The 16,442-nt window shown below is 43.7% G+C and overlaps 1 protein-coding gene across 2 annotated transcripts in view; it reads left to right on the forward strand.

The window, feature by feature from the left end:
• The window catches only part of LOC139418001 (cytoplasmic polyadenylation element binding protein 4b), a 38,703-nt gene extending 32,938 nt beyond the window's left edge, over positions 1–5,765 (forward strand). For both annotated transcript variants that reach the window (XM_071167074.1, XM_071167073.1), the window contains exon 10: positions 921–5,765. In XM_071167074.1, coding sequence (XP_071023175.1) covers positions 921–1,148 — 228 coding nt within the window. In that variant the 3' untranslated portion in view covers positions 1,149–5,765. The remainder of the gene's footprint in view (positions 1–920) is intronic.
• The last annotated feature ends 10,677 nt before the right edge of the window (positions 5,766–16,442 follow it).

Raw genomic sequence — 16,442 nt, forward strand, 5'->3', positions numbered from 1 at the left:
ATGTAAGATGTATTCATCCTAGCTCTATTCTTTACTGCATGTCTGACAGATGGTTTTCTTTCTCCCTGTCTCTCTCTGGGTCCTCTCCCCCCGTCTCTCTCTGGGTCCTCTCCCCCCGTCTCTCTCTGGGTCCTCTCCCCCGTCTCTCTCTGGGTCCTCTCCCCCCGTCTCTCTCTGGGTCCTCTCCCCCCGTCTCTCTCTGGGTCCTCTCCCCCCGTCTCTCTCTGGGTCCTCTCCCCCTGTCTCTCTCTGGGTCCTCTCCCCCGTCTCTCTCTGGGTCCTCTCCCCCGTCTCTCTCTGGGTCCTCTCCCCCGTCTCTCTCTGGGTCCTCTCCCCCCGTCTCTCTCTGGGTCCTCTCCCCCCGTCTCTCTCTGGGTCCTCTCCCCCCGTCTCTCTCTGGGTCCTCTCCCCCCGTCTCTCTCTGGGTCCTCTCCCCCCGTCTCTCTCTGGGTCCTCTCCCCCCGTCTCTCTCTGGGTCCTCTCCCCCGTCTCTCTCGGGGTCCTCTCCCCCCGTCTCTCTCTGGGTCCTCTCCCCCGTCTCACTCTGGGTCCTCTCCCCCCGTCTCTCTCTGGGTCCTCTCCCCCCGTCTCTCTCTGGGTCCTCTCCCCCCGTCTCTCTCTGGGTCCTCTCCCCCCGTCTCTCTCTGGGTCCTCTCCCCCCGTCTCTCTCTGGGTCCTCTCCCCCGTCTCTCTCTGGGTCCTCTCCCCCCGTCTCTCTCTGGGTCCTCTCCCCCCGTCTCTCTCTGGGTCCTCTCCCCCCGTCTCTCTCTGGGTCCTCTCCCCCCGTCTCTCTCTGGGTCCTCTCCCCCCCGTCTCTCTCTGGGTCCTCTCCCCCCGTCTCTCTCTGGGTCCTCTCCCCCCGTCTCTCTCTGGGTCCTCTCCCCCCGTCTCTCTCTCTGTCTGCCCTCTTCCCCCCCCAGGTGGAAGTGAAGCCATACGTCTTGGACGACCAGTTGTGTGATGAGTGTCAGGGAACTCGGTGCGGGGGCAAGTTTGCCCCTTTCTTCTGCGCCAACGTCACCTGTCTCCAGTATTACTGTGAATACTGCTGGGCGGCCATCCACTCACGCGCTGGTCGGGAGTTCCACAAGCCACTGGTCAAGGAGGGAGGGGACCGGCCTAGGCACATCTCCTTCCGCTGGAACTGAGAGGCAGAGGGGAGAGGGGGGAGTAGGAGTCGCAAAATCATTGTACAAATAAATGCACTTTTCTGTTGCTGGTTCCTTTTTAACTCTAATTTGGGAGAGAAAAAAAGTTTAATTTTAAATTAATATTTTTTTTAAAGATGAGGAGATATGTCAAGAAAGGAAAAGAAAATGTGTATCCCATGTGAAATCCCATGTGAAATCCCATGTGAAATCCCATGTGAAATCCCATGTGAAATCCCTTTCTCTTGACTTTCTCCAGTTGCTTTTATCTTTTATTAGAGCAGAATTTGAAAAGATTAGGCTTTCAATTGTCACCTTACTATCCAATTGACGTGTCATTGACCATCAACCTCAAAGCAGTATGTTCAGTTCAAATGTTCATCCAATAGGCTCCAGAGCAGATGTTCATCCAATAGACTCCAGAGCAGATGTTCATCCAATAGGCTCCAGAGCAGATGTTCATCCAATAGGCTACAGAGCAGATGTTCATCCAATAGGCTCCAGAGCAGATGTTAATAGCAAAGGTGTTGCTAAAGAAGAGTGCACTTATTTCTTTATTTTAGAGTGCAGAATATAAAGTCTCAGTAGTTAACCAAAGCTTAATCTCAATTGGTTTGAAAAAGAAACAAGTACAGAAACGTGGATTATTTCCCAGATCAGATGTTTGAATATTTTTTTTAGAGACCATGCTAATATTTGATGTTACTTGACAAGATCCATTTCACAACAGGCGTTCTGGTTTGATCTCCATTTTGACATGCAAAAACTAATACCTCAAGCTTAGCTGCTAATGTGACGAATAAGTTAAAGAAAGTAAGCTGGTATCCCTCTTCCCTTAGGACCACAATCAAAGGGAAACGGCGTCAGCAAAAAGACACATTTTTATAGACGCTGCTTTGTCACTTCTTTATTTTTGTAATCTGACCCAAGGTTGTACTAAGAATGAACAGAGCATTTTATTGGGGAATGTATGGCGTTGGAGGTCCCTGAGACCCTCAGCGCTGGCCCGTATAGAGATAAGTGACCCCCCCCCCCCCCCCCTCTGTGTCTGAGGCCATGCTAGCTAGGAGAGGAGAGGCTAGTGCCTAGTTGTCATCAGGGCTGCACGTGAGCAGAAAGCCCTGTTTTTCGTGTATTATTATTATTATTATTGCGTTGGTGCAAATCTCCCAATTCTTTATTCACAACCGTATTCTGTTTTTAACCCCGCTCAAAAAGAGAAATGAATTAGAAAAGCCAGGCTTGTCATCAACACATTTCCATCTAGAGGAGGATGCAGTTATTAGAGCTGCAGACCTCTCTTCCTGTGCCAGCCCAGCTAACTCAGCCAGTGTTCTAAGCATAAATGAAGATAGTCCATGCGATGTGCTCTACTACGTACGTCCCACAATGCAGTTCACTCACTCAAACAAGACTGCAATGAAGAGGTTATACCTAGATGCTTTAGGGAACCAAAGTCGCCTGTGCAGTAGTGCAGTAATACAGTATTTCATTTCAGTTTTTCTGAGTTCATTATTCTTTTCCTATTTTTCTTACAAAGACCAGATGGACTACAGCAAACCAAAGATTGGCCTTGAATAGATAACAGTGCAGTCAAAATCCAGGAAAACACTAGTGAAAACAACTGGACTTATTCAGTTTACAGACACCCAGGCTTTTTCACCAGTCAATCCTCTCATTTCCAAAGGTCAAAATAGAGACGTTTGTTGCTAGGCAGTTGTGTAACGTGAATAGGTCTGGAACAGGTTTGGGGAAATTAACACAAAAAGCTAAACAAAGGCTCACATTTGGTTTGGTTATTATAGTCATACAGTATCTGAATCTACTAGCGTTTTAATATGTCAGGGAGAGAGTGCTGAAATAGAATTTAACACACTAGTGAAAACCGTATCCTTGTGTTGGCTTGCTGGTGTTCTACTGCACCATGACTTTAGCTTGCTGGTGTTCTACTGCACCATGACTTTAGCTTGCTGGTGTTCTACTGCACCAGGTCTGCACCAGGACTTTAGCTTGCTGGTGTTCTACTGTACCATGACTGTAGCTTGCTAGTGTTCTACTGCACCATGACTTTAGCTTGCTGGTGTTCTACTGCACCATGACTTTAGCTTGCTGGTGTTCTACTGCACCAGGTCTGCACCAGGACTTTAGCTTGCTGGTGTTCTACTGCACCAGTTCTGCACCAGGACTTTAGCTTGCTGGTGTTCTACTGCACCAGTTCTGCACCAGGACTTTAGCTTGCTGGTGTTCTACTGCACCAGTTCTGCACCAGGACTTTAGCTTGCTGGTGTTCTACTGCACCAGTTCTGCACCAGGACTTTAGCTTGCTGGTGTTCTACTGCACCAGGACTTTAGCTTGCTGGTGTTCTACTGCACCATGACTTTAGCTTGCTGATGTTCTACTTCACCATGACTTTAGCTTGCTGGTGTTCTTCTGCACCAGTTCTGCACCAGGACTTTAGCTTGCTGGTGTTCTACTGTACCAGTTCTGCACCAGGACTTTAGCTTGCTGGTGTTCTACTGCACCATGACTTTAGCTTGCTGGTGTTCTTCTGCACCAGTTCTACACCAGGACTTTAGCTTGCTGGTGTTCTACTGCACCAGTTCTGCACCAGGACTTTAGCTTGCTGGTGTTCGACTGCACCATGACTTTAGCTTGCTGGTGTGGTGGATAAACATTTTAGGAGTTAAACACTTTTTGAAGAATTTGCTGTTAATGAGAGAAAAAAAGATTATTTTATACATGGCCTGCTGATTTTTGGTACAGTGTTTTCTAGCTAAATTATTTTGTCATGCACATATAAACATTTTATGCACTACTTTTCTAAATATGTTTTTTTTCTTCCCAACAGTCATTTTAGGCACATTTTTCACAAATGGGGAAAACTCCTTTTTGCAATACCTCAATTTTTCACATTGTGAAAGGTAGCTTTTGTACTTTTGTTACTGAGAGATCTGCATATATGGACACTTTTCATTTAACGAAAAAAATGTAGTGATTTCGATATATATTATTTTCAGTTATGCTTTTTTCTACATTTCAGTGCTGAGGAATCTTCACAACCAAGTAGCGTACGTGCATTGACGCGACTTCCGAAACGGCAGAGGAACGATCAGTGTACTGCTTAAAGGTCTTAGATCTTATACACTAGATGTTTCACAAAAATCAGATCTTAACAGCATGGCGAGGACAAAGTTGTCATTTAAAATTTTAATGTTATTGTTTAAAAAAAATGGCTATCCTAGTTGGGGAAAATGGTAACTTCTCTTTTTGGTTTCCTCTCCATAGCTGGATTATAACTATTATAAGGATAATGCAAATTATGGTTCATGCTTCGGCTGAATCTCGTATCACAAGAATGGATGTTTGGTGTTTAGATATTTTAACATTTGAAAATATATATTCTTGAACTTGCCAACTAGCTCCTATTGTAATCCTTAGCATGCATGACGAAAAAAAGATAAGTACATGAATTAGCTATTGAATTTGATTGTTGTGGTTGTGCACCAGATGTTTCTCAACTTGAATTTGTTAAGGACACACCCCCACACCTCACTTCTCTCCCATGTGTTGATATCTTTGCCTTCTCCATACTCAGACCTCTGCAGGACGCTAAGAAAAAAAGATGAGAATATAAGAAAAAACGAACTCTAAAATCTATTTTAGCAGTGGAGGACTTGAGCATCTTATAGGACACTGTTGAAAAGACTTGTTAACTCATCTCCACTGTCTGTTGAGGTAATTCAACCGTTTTGGAAGAAGGGGAACTTTAAGACTTGAATGTGGTAAATGTTGCAAGTTAACTTCGAGTTGTTATGTGCAATACATTTTATTTTATTTTTTTTCCAGATAAAGACTCTTTGCAATGTAATTCTTTAATGCCATTTTTAATTGCAGACATTTAAAGAAGACGTTAATATGTTTTTCAGTCATTTTCTACTGTTATTGTAATCCTTTTCATGCTGGTGTTTGTAAAAAAGAAAAAGAAATCAAACTATTTGTACTAATATAAATAATTGAAGTTATTTTTAAAACATTAAAGGTTTTGTGCTCATTTGTTTATTTCAAGCTACTGTGATTGGTTGTAATTATTAGGTCAATAATGTATTTAGCTGTTTATTGGTATATTTTTAATTGGAATGTATAATTTTTTATAATTTTGATCAGATTTTTGTTATATTTTTGAGGTGAAGCTTTTAAAGTGTCTAGTTTTTACTAATTGCTATATTGTGCTCCACAATATATGATTAACATTTTCTGAAGGAAAATAAATATTTAAATATTTGTCTGTTAATGATGTTACTTAATGGCAAAATTTCAATAGTTTTTAACTGTATGGGAAGGTTGTTGTATTTATTAATAGCATTTTTTACTTAAGATATCACCTTAATTTCTATTGTCATTTCACTTTATAAGTTCCTATTTTTGTATTTTCCTTTCTAATTAAGTTATGTAATACAAAATGTCCATATTTCTAGGAGTTGGTCTGTAGCAGTGCTAGTGAAACGAAAAATACAATTCTGTTATTTAATTGTTTGCAGCCAACTATTTATAACAGTGCATCATTTTGAAATATTTGTAATGTGAAATGTTGAATGAATAAAACTTAACTGTGAAAAGGCCCATTGTCTGTTTATTTTTGGTGTGGATTGTAACAGTCCGTATTCTGTAGCGGTCTATCGGTTGCTGCTTTCACAAAGCTAGGCAGCAGCCATTGTTGGGCCCTGGCTCATAAAACCTCAAAATTAATTCAGATATCTTTACTACATACAAGCAAATAAGGTCACAATGAGTTGTGTACGTTAGGCTGTGTGTGAAAGAGTGTGAGACAGGGAGTTGAAATGCTGACCACAAGCAGCTTTCGATAATATCGGTATCAAAGTAACCATTTCTATTTTATGAGCATTGATTTTGCAACCATTGATTATTTCCTTGTCCAGACTACGAAGTCATTGTGTTTGTATGCCAGCTGTTACTCTGATCTTTTCAAAGACTTAGAATGTCACTATAATGCTATGGTCATCCTTGCGTATCCTTGGTCATCCTACACAAGCCATAGCTGATTAGCTGATGAAGCTAGTCAATGTAAAATACATGCATCATGCATGCCAGGGTATTGATAATACTGCAGCAATTCCATTGGATAATGAGGTGTGATTAGTGTGTCTACAAACACAGGAAGTAATCGCCTTCCTCAGACTCAGCAGCTCCACCTGCCTGCTGACTGGTACATTTCCAATATAAAGTATGAAACCTTGTTGCACTACTTAGAATCCACTTTTCTGTGGTCTTCTAATAATCTGTCCAACCTGAAAAGAAAACCATTAGCTCACTACCTTTGGGACCTTGCGTGCCAAAGCAGCACTCACATTGCATGAGTAGGCCAAAGTGTAAACCCGTACCATATTCCTTCAATGTAGGCAAAATCATCTCATCCTAGTAGAGGAGAGTGGGGTATGTTGAGACATTTTTTACATTCAGCATCACTACGTCAAGGGGAATATAGTATTCTAACAAAGATATCTACATATATTCAAAATGTTGTGTATTCCTGGATGTAATCAGAATTAATGTAAACATAAAAGTTTTTGAAAACATAGCTTGTCGAAAGAAAAAGTGGTCGCTTGACACAACTTACCCCGGGTTTGGGGTAAGTTGAGAACAGGGACAGAGTAAGTTGAGCCTCCTTGGGGTAAGTGGGTGATGGTGTCCTGTGATAGTGTGATGGTGCTGGTAGGTCAGAGTTGAATTCATATATATATATATATATCTTTGTTCAATATCACTCCCATCAAGATGGCGCCGAAGAACATGACTGAAGTTTTACATTCTTCCAACCAATTGTGCAATTTTGTTATTTTTTTTGCGTAACTTCTTTTTTTACTTATTGTGTACATAATGTTGCTGCTACCGTCTCTTATGACCGAAAATAACTTCTGGACATCAGAAAAGCGATTACTCACCGCGGACTAGAAGAAACTTGTTCCTTTAACGAGTCTGATGAGAAGGATATCCTGCTTTCACTGGAACAGGCCCAGATCCACACCTTTTGCGTGAAGAAAAGGGGATGCAGATCCGGGTTTGAGTTCTGAGAATCCGGAGGTGAGTGAATAAACTCCCAATGCCTTTCATTCTCCTTGCTAACGTGCAATCGTTAGAAAATAAAATTGTTGACTACTATTAAGATTATCCTACCAACGGGACATTAAAAACTGTAACAGCTTATGTTTCACTGACACATGGCTGAACGAAGAAACGGACAATATAGAGCTGGCGGGATTTTCCATGCACAGGCAGAACAGAGACGCTACCTCTGGTAAGACGAAGGGTGTGGGTGTGTGTCTTTTTGTCAATAACATCTGGTGTGCGACGTCTAATATTAAAGAAGTCTCAAGGTATTGCTCGCCTGAGGTAGAGTACCTTATGATGTCGACCACACTATTTACCAAGAGAGTTCTCATCTGTATTATTCGTGACCATCTATTTACCACCACAAAGCGAAGCTGGCACTAAGACAGCTCTCAACCAACTCTATAAGGCCATAAGCAAAGAAGAAAATGCTCACTCAGAAGTGGCACTCCTAGTGGCCGGGTACTTTAACGCAGGCAAACTTAAATCAGTTTTACCAAATTTTTACCAGCATGTCACATGTGCAACCAGGAAAAAAAAAATCCTAGACCACCTTTACTCCACACACAGAGACATACAAAGCTCTCCCCCGCCCTCCATTCGGCAAATTTGACCAAAATTCTATCCTCCTGATTCCTGCTTGCAAGCAAAAACTAAAGCAGGAAATACCAGTGACTCACTCAATACGGAAGTGGTCAGATGAAGCAGATGCTATGCTACAGGACTGTTTTGCTAGCATAGACTGGAATATGTTCCGGGATTCCTCCAATGGCATTGAGGAATACACCATCTCAGTTATCGGCTTCATCAATAAGTGCATCGATGACCTCGTCCCCACAGTGACTGTACGTACATATCCCAACCAGAAGCCATGGATTACAGGCAACATCCGCATCGAGCTAAAGGCTAGAGCTGACGCTTTCAAGGAGCGGGAGACTAATCCGGATGCTTATAAGAAATCCCGCTATGCCCTCAGACGAACCATCAAACAAGCAAAGTGTCAATATAAGATTAAGATAGAATCCTACTACATCGGCTATGACGCTCGTCGGATATGGCAGGGCTTGAAAACTATTACTGACTACAGAGGGAAACTCAGGCGCGAGCTGCCCAGTGACGCGAGCCTACCAGACGAGCTAAATGCCTTGTATGCTCGCTTCGAGGCAAGCCACCCTGAAGCATGCACGAGAGCAGCAGCTGTTCTGGATGACCGTGTGATAACGCTCTAGGTAGTCGATGTGAACGAAACCTTTAAACAAATCAACATTCACAAAGCCGCTGGGTCAGACGGAATACCAGGACATGTACTCAAAGCACACGCGGACCAACTGTCAAGTGTCTTCATTGACATTTTCAACCTCTGCCTGACCGAGTCTGTAATACCTACATGTTTCAAACAGACCACCATAGTCCCTGTGCCCAAGGAAGAGAAGGTAACCTGCCTAAAGGATTACCGCCCTGTTACACTCACGTCGGTAGCCAGGAAGTGCTTTTAAAGGTTGGTCATTGTTCACATCAGCAGGATCCTCCTGGACATGCTAGACCCACTCCAATTCGCATACCGCCCAAACAGATCCACAGATGACGCAATCTCAATCGCACTCCACACCGCCCTTTCCCACCTGGACTAAAGGAACACCAATGTGAGGATGCAACTGCATCCTGTACTTCCTAACAGGCCGCCCCCGGGTGGTAAGAGCAGGCAACAACACGTCTTCCATGCTGATCCTCAACACTGGGGCCCCTCAGGGGTGTGTAATTAGTCCCCTCCTGTAGTCTCTGTTCACCCACGACTGCATGGCCAAACATGACTCCAACACCATCATTAAGTTTGCTGACGACACAAGTGGTAGGCCTGATCACCGACAACGATGAGACGGCCTATAGGGAGGAGGTCAGAGAACTTGCAGTGTGGTGCCAGGACAACAACCTCTCCCTCAATGTGAGCAAGACAAAGGAGCTGATCATGGACTACAGGAAAAGGCGGGCCGAAAAAGCCTCCATTAACATCAACGGGGCTGTAGTGGAGCAGGTCGAGAGTTTCAAGTTCCTTGGTGTCTACATCACCATCACCATCATGGTCCAAACATACCAAGACAGTCGTGAAGAGGGCACGACAAAAACCTTTTCCCCCTCAGGAGACTGAAATGATTTGGCATGGGTCCCCAGATCCTCAATAGGTTCTACAGCTGCACCATCGAGAGCATCCTGACCGGTTGCATCACCGCCTGGTATGGAAACTGCTCGGCATCTGACCTTAAGGTGCTACAGAGGGTAGTGCGAACGGCCCAGTACATCACTGTGGCCAAGCGTCCTGCCATCCAGGACCTATATAATAGGCGTGTCAGAGGAAAGCCCATAAAATTGTCAGAGACTCCAGTCACCCAAGTTATAGACTGTTTTCTCTGCTACCGCACGGCGAGCGGTACCGGAGCGCCAAGTCTAGGACCACATGGCTCCTCAATAGCTTCTACCCCCAAGCCATTAGACTGCTGAACAATTCAGAAAAATCGCCACCGGACAATGCTGCTGCTACTTGCTGTTTGTTATCTATGCATAGTCACTTTGCCCCCACCTACATGTACAGGTTACCTAGCCTGTTCCCCTGCACACTGACTCGGTACCGGTGCCTCGTTATTGTTATTCTGATTGTATTACTTTTGATTATTACTTTTTATTTAGTGTACTTGGTAAATATTTTCTTCCTCTTGAACTGCCCTGTTGGTTAAGGGCGTGTAAGGAAGCATTTCACGGTAAAGTCTAAACATGTTGTATTCGGCACATGTGGCAAATAACATTTGATTTGGTTTAATTTTATCACTTACCCTTCCATTTCTTGACCAATTGTCCAGGACAAGGATGTTGTTTTGATGTGCCAATTCGTAGGCAAGATCTGTGGATTTGAGGCTACTAAAGCACATGAAACTGGTCTGTAAGATTCTTGATATGTTAATCAAGCTGAGACTCCATGTCATCAGATAAGACCTGGTGTGTCTCTGCTACTCTATCATAGCCTCTCTTTATCAAGCTGAGACTCCATGTCATCAGATAAGACCTGGTGTGTCTCTGCTACTCTATCATAGCCTCTCTTTATCAAGCTGAGACTCCATGTCATCAGATAAGACCTGGTGTGTCTCTGCTACTCTATCATAACCTCTCTTTATCAAGCTGAGACTCCATGTCATCAGATAAGACCTGGTGTGTCTCTGCTACTCTATCATAGCCTCTCTTTATCAAGCTGAGACTCCATGTCATCAGATAAGACCTGGTGTGTCTCTGCTACTCTATCATAGCCTCTCTTTATCAAGCTGAGACTCCATGTCATCAGATAAGACCTGGTGTGTCTCTGCTACTCTATCATAGCCTCTCTTTATCAAGCTGAGACTCCATGTCATCAGATAAGACCTGGTGTGTCTCTGCTACTCTATCATAGCCTCTCTTTATCAAGCTGAGACTCCATGTCATCAGATAAGACCTGGTGTGTCTCTGCTACTCTATCATAGCCTCTCTTTATCAAGCTGAGACTCCATGTCATCAGATAAGACCTGGTGTGTCTCTGCTACTCTATCATAGCCTCTCTTTATCAAGCTGAGACTCCATGTCATCAGATAAGACCTGGTGTGTCTCTGCTACTCTATCATAGCCTCTCTTTATCAAGCTGAGACTCCATGTCATCAGATAAGACCTGGTGTGTCTCTGCTACTCTATCATAGCCTCTCTTTCACACAGGTACATGTTAATAGTCTTCTTTGTTAATGTACCTCCTCAGTGTCATTCAGTTTATTATTTCATCCCTTGCTGCTGTTCAAATGGACTTCATCCCTTCTCTCACTTCCTTGGCTTCTTTCTCAAGAACCTCAAGGGGGGGGGGGGGGGGGGGCGGCTAGACCCCTGCTTGTTTTACTTTTAATACACGATGTAACAATACAAATGCACTATGACATATTACATTTAGTCTGTTTTATGGTTAATATGCATAGAATTTTTGCAATCATCATTTGAATGGGGTATGGTGGTGATTGGCTCAATTTAACCCAAGGCAAACATTTTGACTATATGAGCCCACACAGCTACAAAGATGTACTGTCATGTAGTTTTAGGATCTCATATTGTAGCTTTCAGAGACCCCAGCAGATGCATTAAAGTCTTAAAACAATCTACTTTGGTTTAGAAACAAGCATCATGAAACGTTTAACACAATAAATTCATTTGACTTTGTGAAAATCTTTTTTTTTTTTTACCTAACTTTGCTTACCACTTTTTTGTATGTGGTTTCTTCATTTACAGACTCCATGAAATGATGACCTCTTTTTGTGTATGGTTTCCTAGAAACAAGGGGTGGCTCAACTAACCCAACTCTCCCCTAGTGTTTTTCTTCAATGTAGACAAAATCATCTGATATCTAATTACCTTGCTATCATCCAAATAAGTCATGCAAGAGAAAAAGTTTTGGATGGCATTGCGTGGCTATCCCGCTGCAGGAAGTGTGCATAGAATATTAGTGACACAAGGCTTGGATGAAAGACCCAGATGACATAATGCCTGTCTATCTCACAGGGGAGACAAAGGTTCTGCTGAGCCAATCCATTCTGCTACCGGATGCCTGCTTCTCTCTCTCTCTCTCTCTCTCTGCCTCTGTCGCAGTCAGTAACAAGGTCACAGAGAAATGCATCACTCTGTAAACACAGCTAGGTCGTGGTGTCTGGTAAAATGCATAGGAAGGCAAGGCCTCTGCCCTGGGCATGTTGTCTCAGTTAGAACATTGATAAGAATCAGTACTCTAGGACAGGAATTGTACATCTTAGGTTATTGAACACTGTGTGTATCGTGTCTATGTGATCAGTCCTAAACTGGTGAAGAATTCAGTGCATTGGAAGTATTCAGACCGCTGGGCTTTTTACACATTTTCTTTTGTTACAGTCTTATTCTAAACGGATTCTGGATTAAATATTTTTTTCCCCCTCGTCAATCTACACACAATACCCCATAATGACAAAGCAAAAACAGGTTTAGACATTTTTGCATATTTTTTTTTAAACTGAAATTTCACATTTACATAAGTATTCCCGACACTTTACTCAGTATTTTGTTGAAGCACCTTTGGCAGCGATGACAGCATAGAGTCTTCTTGGGTATGACGCTACAAGCTTGGCACACCTGTATTTGGGGAGTTTCTCCCATTCTTCCCTGCAGATCATCTCAAGCTCTGTCAGGTTGGATGGGGAGCGTTGCTGTACAACTATTTTCAGGTCTCTCCAGAGATGTTTGATCGGGTTTAAGTCCGGATCTCTGGCTGGGCCACTCAAGGACACTCAGAGATTTGTCCCGAAACCACTCCTGCGTTGTCTTGGATGTGTGCTTAGGGCTGTTGTCCTGTTGGAAGGTGAACCTTCACCCCAGTCTGAGGTCCTGAGCGCTCTGGAGTAGGTTTCCATCAAGGATCTCTCTGTACTTTGCTCCGTTCATCTTTTCCTCGATCCTGACTAGTCTCCCAGTCACAGTCCCTGTCACTGACAAACATCCCCACAGCATGATGATGCCACCCCCATGCTTCACCATAGGGATGGTGCAAGATTTCCTCCAGACATGACGCTTGGCATTCAGGCCAAAGACTTCAATCTTAGTTTCATCAGTCCAGAGAATCTTGTTTCTTATGATCTGAAAGTCCTTTAGGTGCCTTTTTGCAAACTCCAAGTGAGCTGTCATGTGCCTTTTACTGAGGAGTGGCTTCCGTCTGGCCAATCTACTATAAAGGCCTGATTGGTGGAGTGCTAAAGAGATGGTTGTCCTTCTGGAAGGTTCTCCCATCTCCACTAAGGGAGTCTGGAGATCTGTCAGAGTGAACATTGGGTCCTCTGATTGCTCAGTTTGGCTGTGCAGCCAGCTCTCGAAAGAGTCTTGGTGGTTACAAACTTATTCTATTTAAGAATGATGGAGGCCACTGTGTTCTTGGGGACCTTCAAATCTACAGACTTATTTTGATACCCTTCCCCAGATCTGTGCCTCGACACAATCCTGTCTTGGAGCTCTATGGATAATTCCTTCGACCTTATGGCTTGGTTTTTGCTCTGACATGCAGTGTTAACTGTGGGACCTTATTACATAGTTTCAGGCTTTTATTCTGAAAAATGATCGAGAAGGATCACATCGCATCAGTGGATGGCTTGGAGCAGACATTCTCTCTCCCCTATTGAAAAACCTATGATCCGGTTGAAATATTGATTATTTATTGTAAAAACAAGGCTACCCAAGAAGGTAAAGATAACTGAACTAAATGACTATTGCCCGTAGCACTCACATCTGTCATCATGAGTGGCTTTGAGAGACTAGTCAAGGTTCATATCACCTCCACCTTACCTGCCACCCTAGACCCACTTCAGTTTGCATACCGCCCCAGCAGGTCCACAGACGATGCAGTTGCCATCACACTGCACACTGCCCTATACCATCTAGAAAAGAGTAATACCAATGCAAGAATGCTGTTCATTGACTACAGCTCAGCATTCAACACCATAGTACCCTCCAAGCTCATCATTAAGCTTGAGGCCCTGGGTCTCAACACCGCCCTGTGCATTTGGGTCCTGGACTTTCTGACGGGCCGCACCCAGGTGGTGAAAGTAGGAAACAACATCTTCACTTTGCTGATCATCAACACTGGGGCCCCACTAGGGTGCGTGCTCAGCCCTCTCCTGTACTCCCTGTTTACCCATGACTGTGTGGCCATGCACGCCTCCAACTCAATCATCAAGTGTGATGATGACACAACAGTAGTGGGCTTGATTACCAACAATGACGAGACAGCCTACAGGGAGGAGGTAAGGGCACTCAGAGTGTGATGTCAGGAAAACAACCTCTCACTCAGGAGATGATCGTGGACTTCAGAGGGAGCACCCCCCTATCCACATCGACAGGACAGTAGTGAGGAAGGTGGAAAGTTAAGTTCATCAGCGTACACATCACGGACAAACTGAAATGGTACACCCACACAGACAGCGTGGTGAAGAAGGTGTAATAGCGCCACTCCAACCTCAGGAGGCTGAAGAAATTTGGCTTGTCACCTAAAACCCTCACAAACTTTTACAGATGCACAATTGAGAGCATCCTGTCGGGCTGTATCCCTGCCTGGTACGGCAACTGCACCGCCATTAATCGTAAGGTTCTCCAAAGGGTTGTGCAGTCTGCACAACGCATCACCAGGGGCAAACTACCTGCCCTCCAGGACAACTATAGCACCCGATGTCACAGGAAGGCCAAAAAGATCATCAAGGACAACAACCACCTGAGCCACAGCCTGTTCACCCCGCTACCATCCAGAAGGCAAGGTCAGTACAGGTGCATCAAAGCTGGTCACTTCACTGCCGGGGCGGCAGGTAGCCCTGTGGTTAGAGCATTGGGTCAGTAACTGAAAGGTTTCTGGATTGAATCCCCGAGCTGACACGGTAAAAATCTGTCGTTCTGAACAAGGCAGTTACCCCACTGTTCCGTGGGAGACTGTCATTGTTAATAAGAATTTGTTCTTAACTGACTAGTTAAATAAATGTAAATAAATATTAAGAAATTGATCACTATTCACTTTAAATAATGCCACTTTAATAATGTTTACACATCTTATATTACTCATCTCATCTTATACCTGTTTTTGCTTTGTCATTATGGGGTACTGAGTGTAGATTGATGAGGGAAATACAGTGGCTTACGAAAGTATTCACCCCCTGGTATTTTTCCTATTTTGTTGTTTTACAACATGGAATTAAAATAGATTTTTGGGGGGTTCGTTTAATTTGATGTATACAACATGCCTACCACTTTGAAGATGCAAAATATTTTTTCTTGTGAAACAAACAAGAAATAAGAAAACTTGAGCGTGCATAACTTTTCACCTTCCCTCAAAGTCAATACTTTGTAGAGCCACCTTTTGCAGCAATTACAGCTGCAAGTCTCTTGGGGTATGTCTCTATAAGCTTGGCACATCTAGCCACTGGGATTTTTGCCCATTCTTCAAGGAAAACCTGCTCCAGCTCCTTCAAGTTGGATGGGTTCCGCTGGTGTACAGCAATCTTTAAGTCATACCACAGATTCTCGACTGGATTGAAGTCTCGGCTTTTGACTAGGCCATTCCAAGACATTACATTTTTTTCTGCTGGAAGGTGAACCTCCGTCCCAGTCTCAAATCACTGGAAGACTGAAACAGGTTTCCCTCAAGAATTTCCCTGTATTTCCTTGTACACTTAGCGCCATCCATCATTCCTTCAATTCGGACCAGTTTCCCAGTCCCTGCCGGTGAAAAACAACCCCACAGCATGATGCTGCCACCACCATGCTTCACTGTGGGGATGGTGTTCTCGGGTGATGAGAGGTGTTGGGTTTGTGCCAGACATAGCATTTTCCTTGATGGCCAAAAAGCTCAATTCTAGTCTCATCTGACCAGAGTACCTTCTTCCATATGTTTGGGGAGTCTCCCACATGCCTTTTGGCGAACACCAAACGTGTTTGCTTATTTTTTTCTTGAAGCAATGGCTTTTTTTTCTGGCCACTCTTCCATAAAGCCCAGCTCTGTGGAGTGTACGACTTAAAGTGGTCCTATGGACAGATACTCCAGTCTCTGTCTTTGTTGCCTCTCTGATTAATACCCCCCTTGCCTGGTCCGTGATTTTTGGTGGGCGGCCCTCTCTTGGCAGGTTTGTTGTAGTGCCATATTCTTTCTATTTTTTAATAATTGATTTCATGGCGCTCTGTGGGATGCTCAAAGTTTCTGATATTTTTTTATAACCCAACCCTGATCTGTACTTATCAACAACTTTGACCCTGTCCTGTTTGGAGAGCTCCTTGGTCTTCATGGTGCCGCTTGCTTGGTGGTGCCTCTTGCTTAGTGGTGTTGCAGACTCTGGGGCCTTTCAGCACAGGTGCATATATACTGAGGTCATGTGACACTTAGATTGCACACAGGTGGACTTTATTTAACTAAGTATATGACTCCTGAAGGTAATTGGTTGCATCAGATCTTATTTAGGGGCTTCATAGCAAAGGAGGTGAATTCATATGCACGCATCACTTTTCTGTTTTTTTCCCCCTTCAGATTCCTTTTTAACAAATTATTTTTTCCATTTCACTTCACCAATTTGGACTATTTTGTGTATGTCCATTACAAGAAATAAAAATAAAAATAA

This window comes from Oncorhynchus clarkii, chromosome 10, assembly GCF_045791955.1.
Source record: "Oncorhynchus clarkii lewisi isolate Uvic-CL-2024 chromosome 10, UVic_Ocla_1.0, whole genome shotgun sequence".
NCBI classification, from domain to species: domain Eukaryota; kingdom Metazoa; phylum Chordata; class Actinopteri; order Salmoniformes; family Salmonidae; genus Oncorhynchus; species Oncorhynchus clarkii.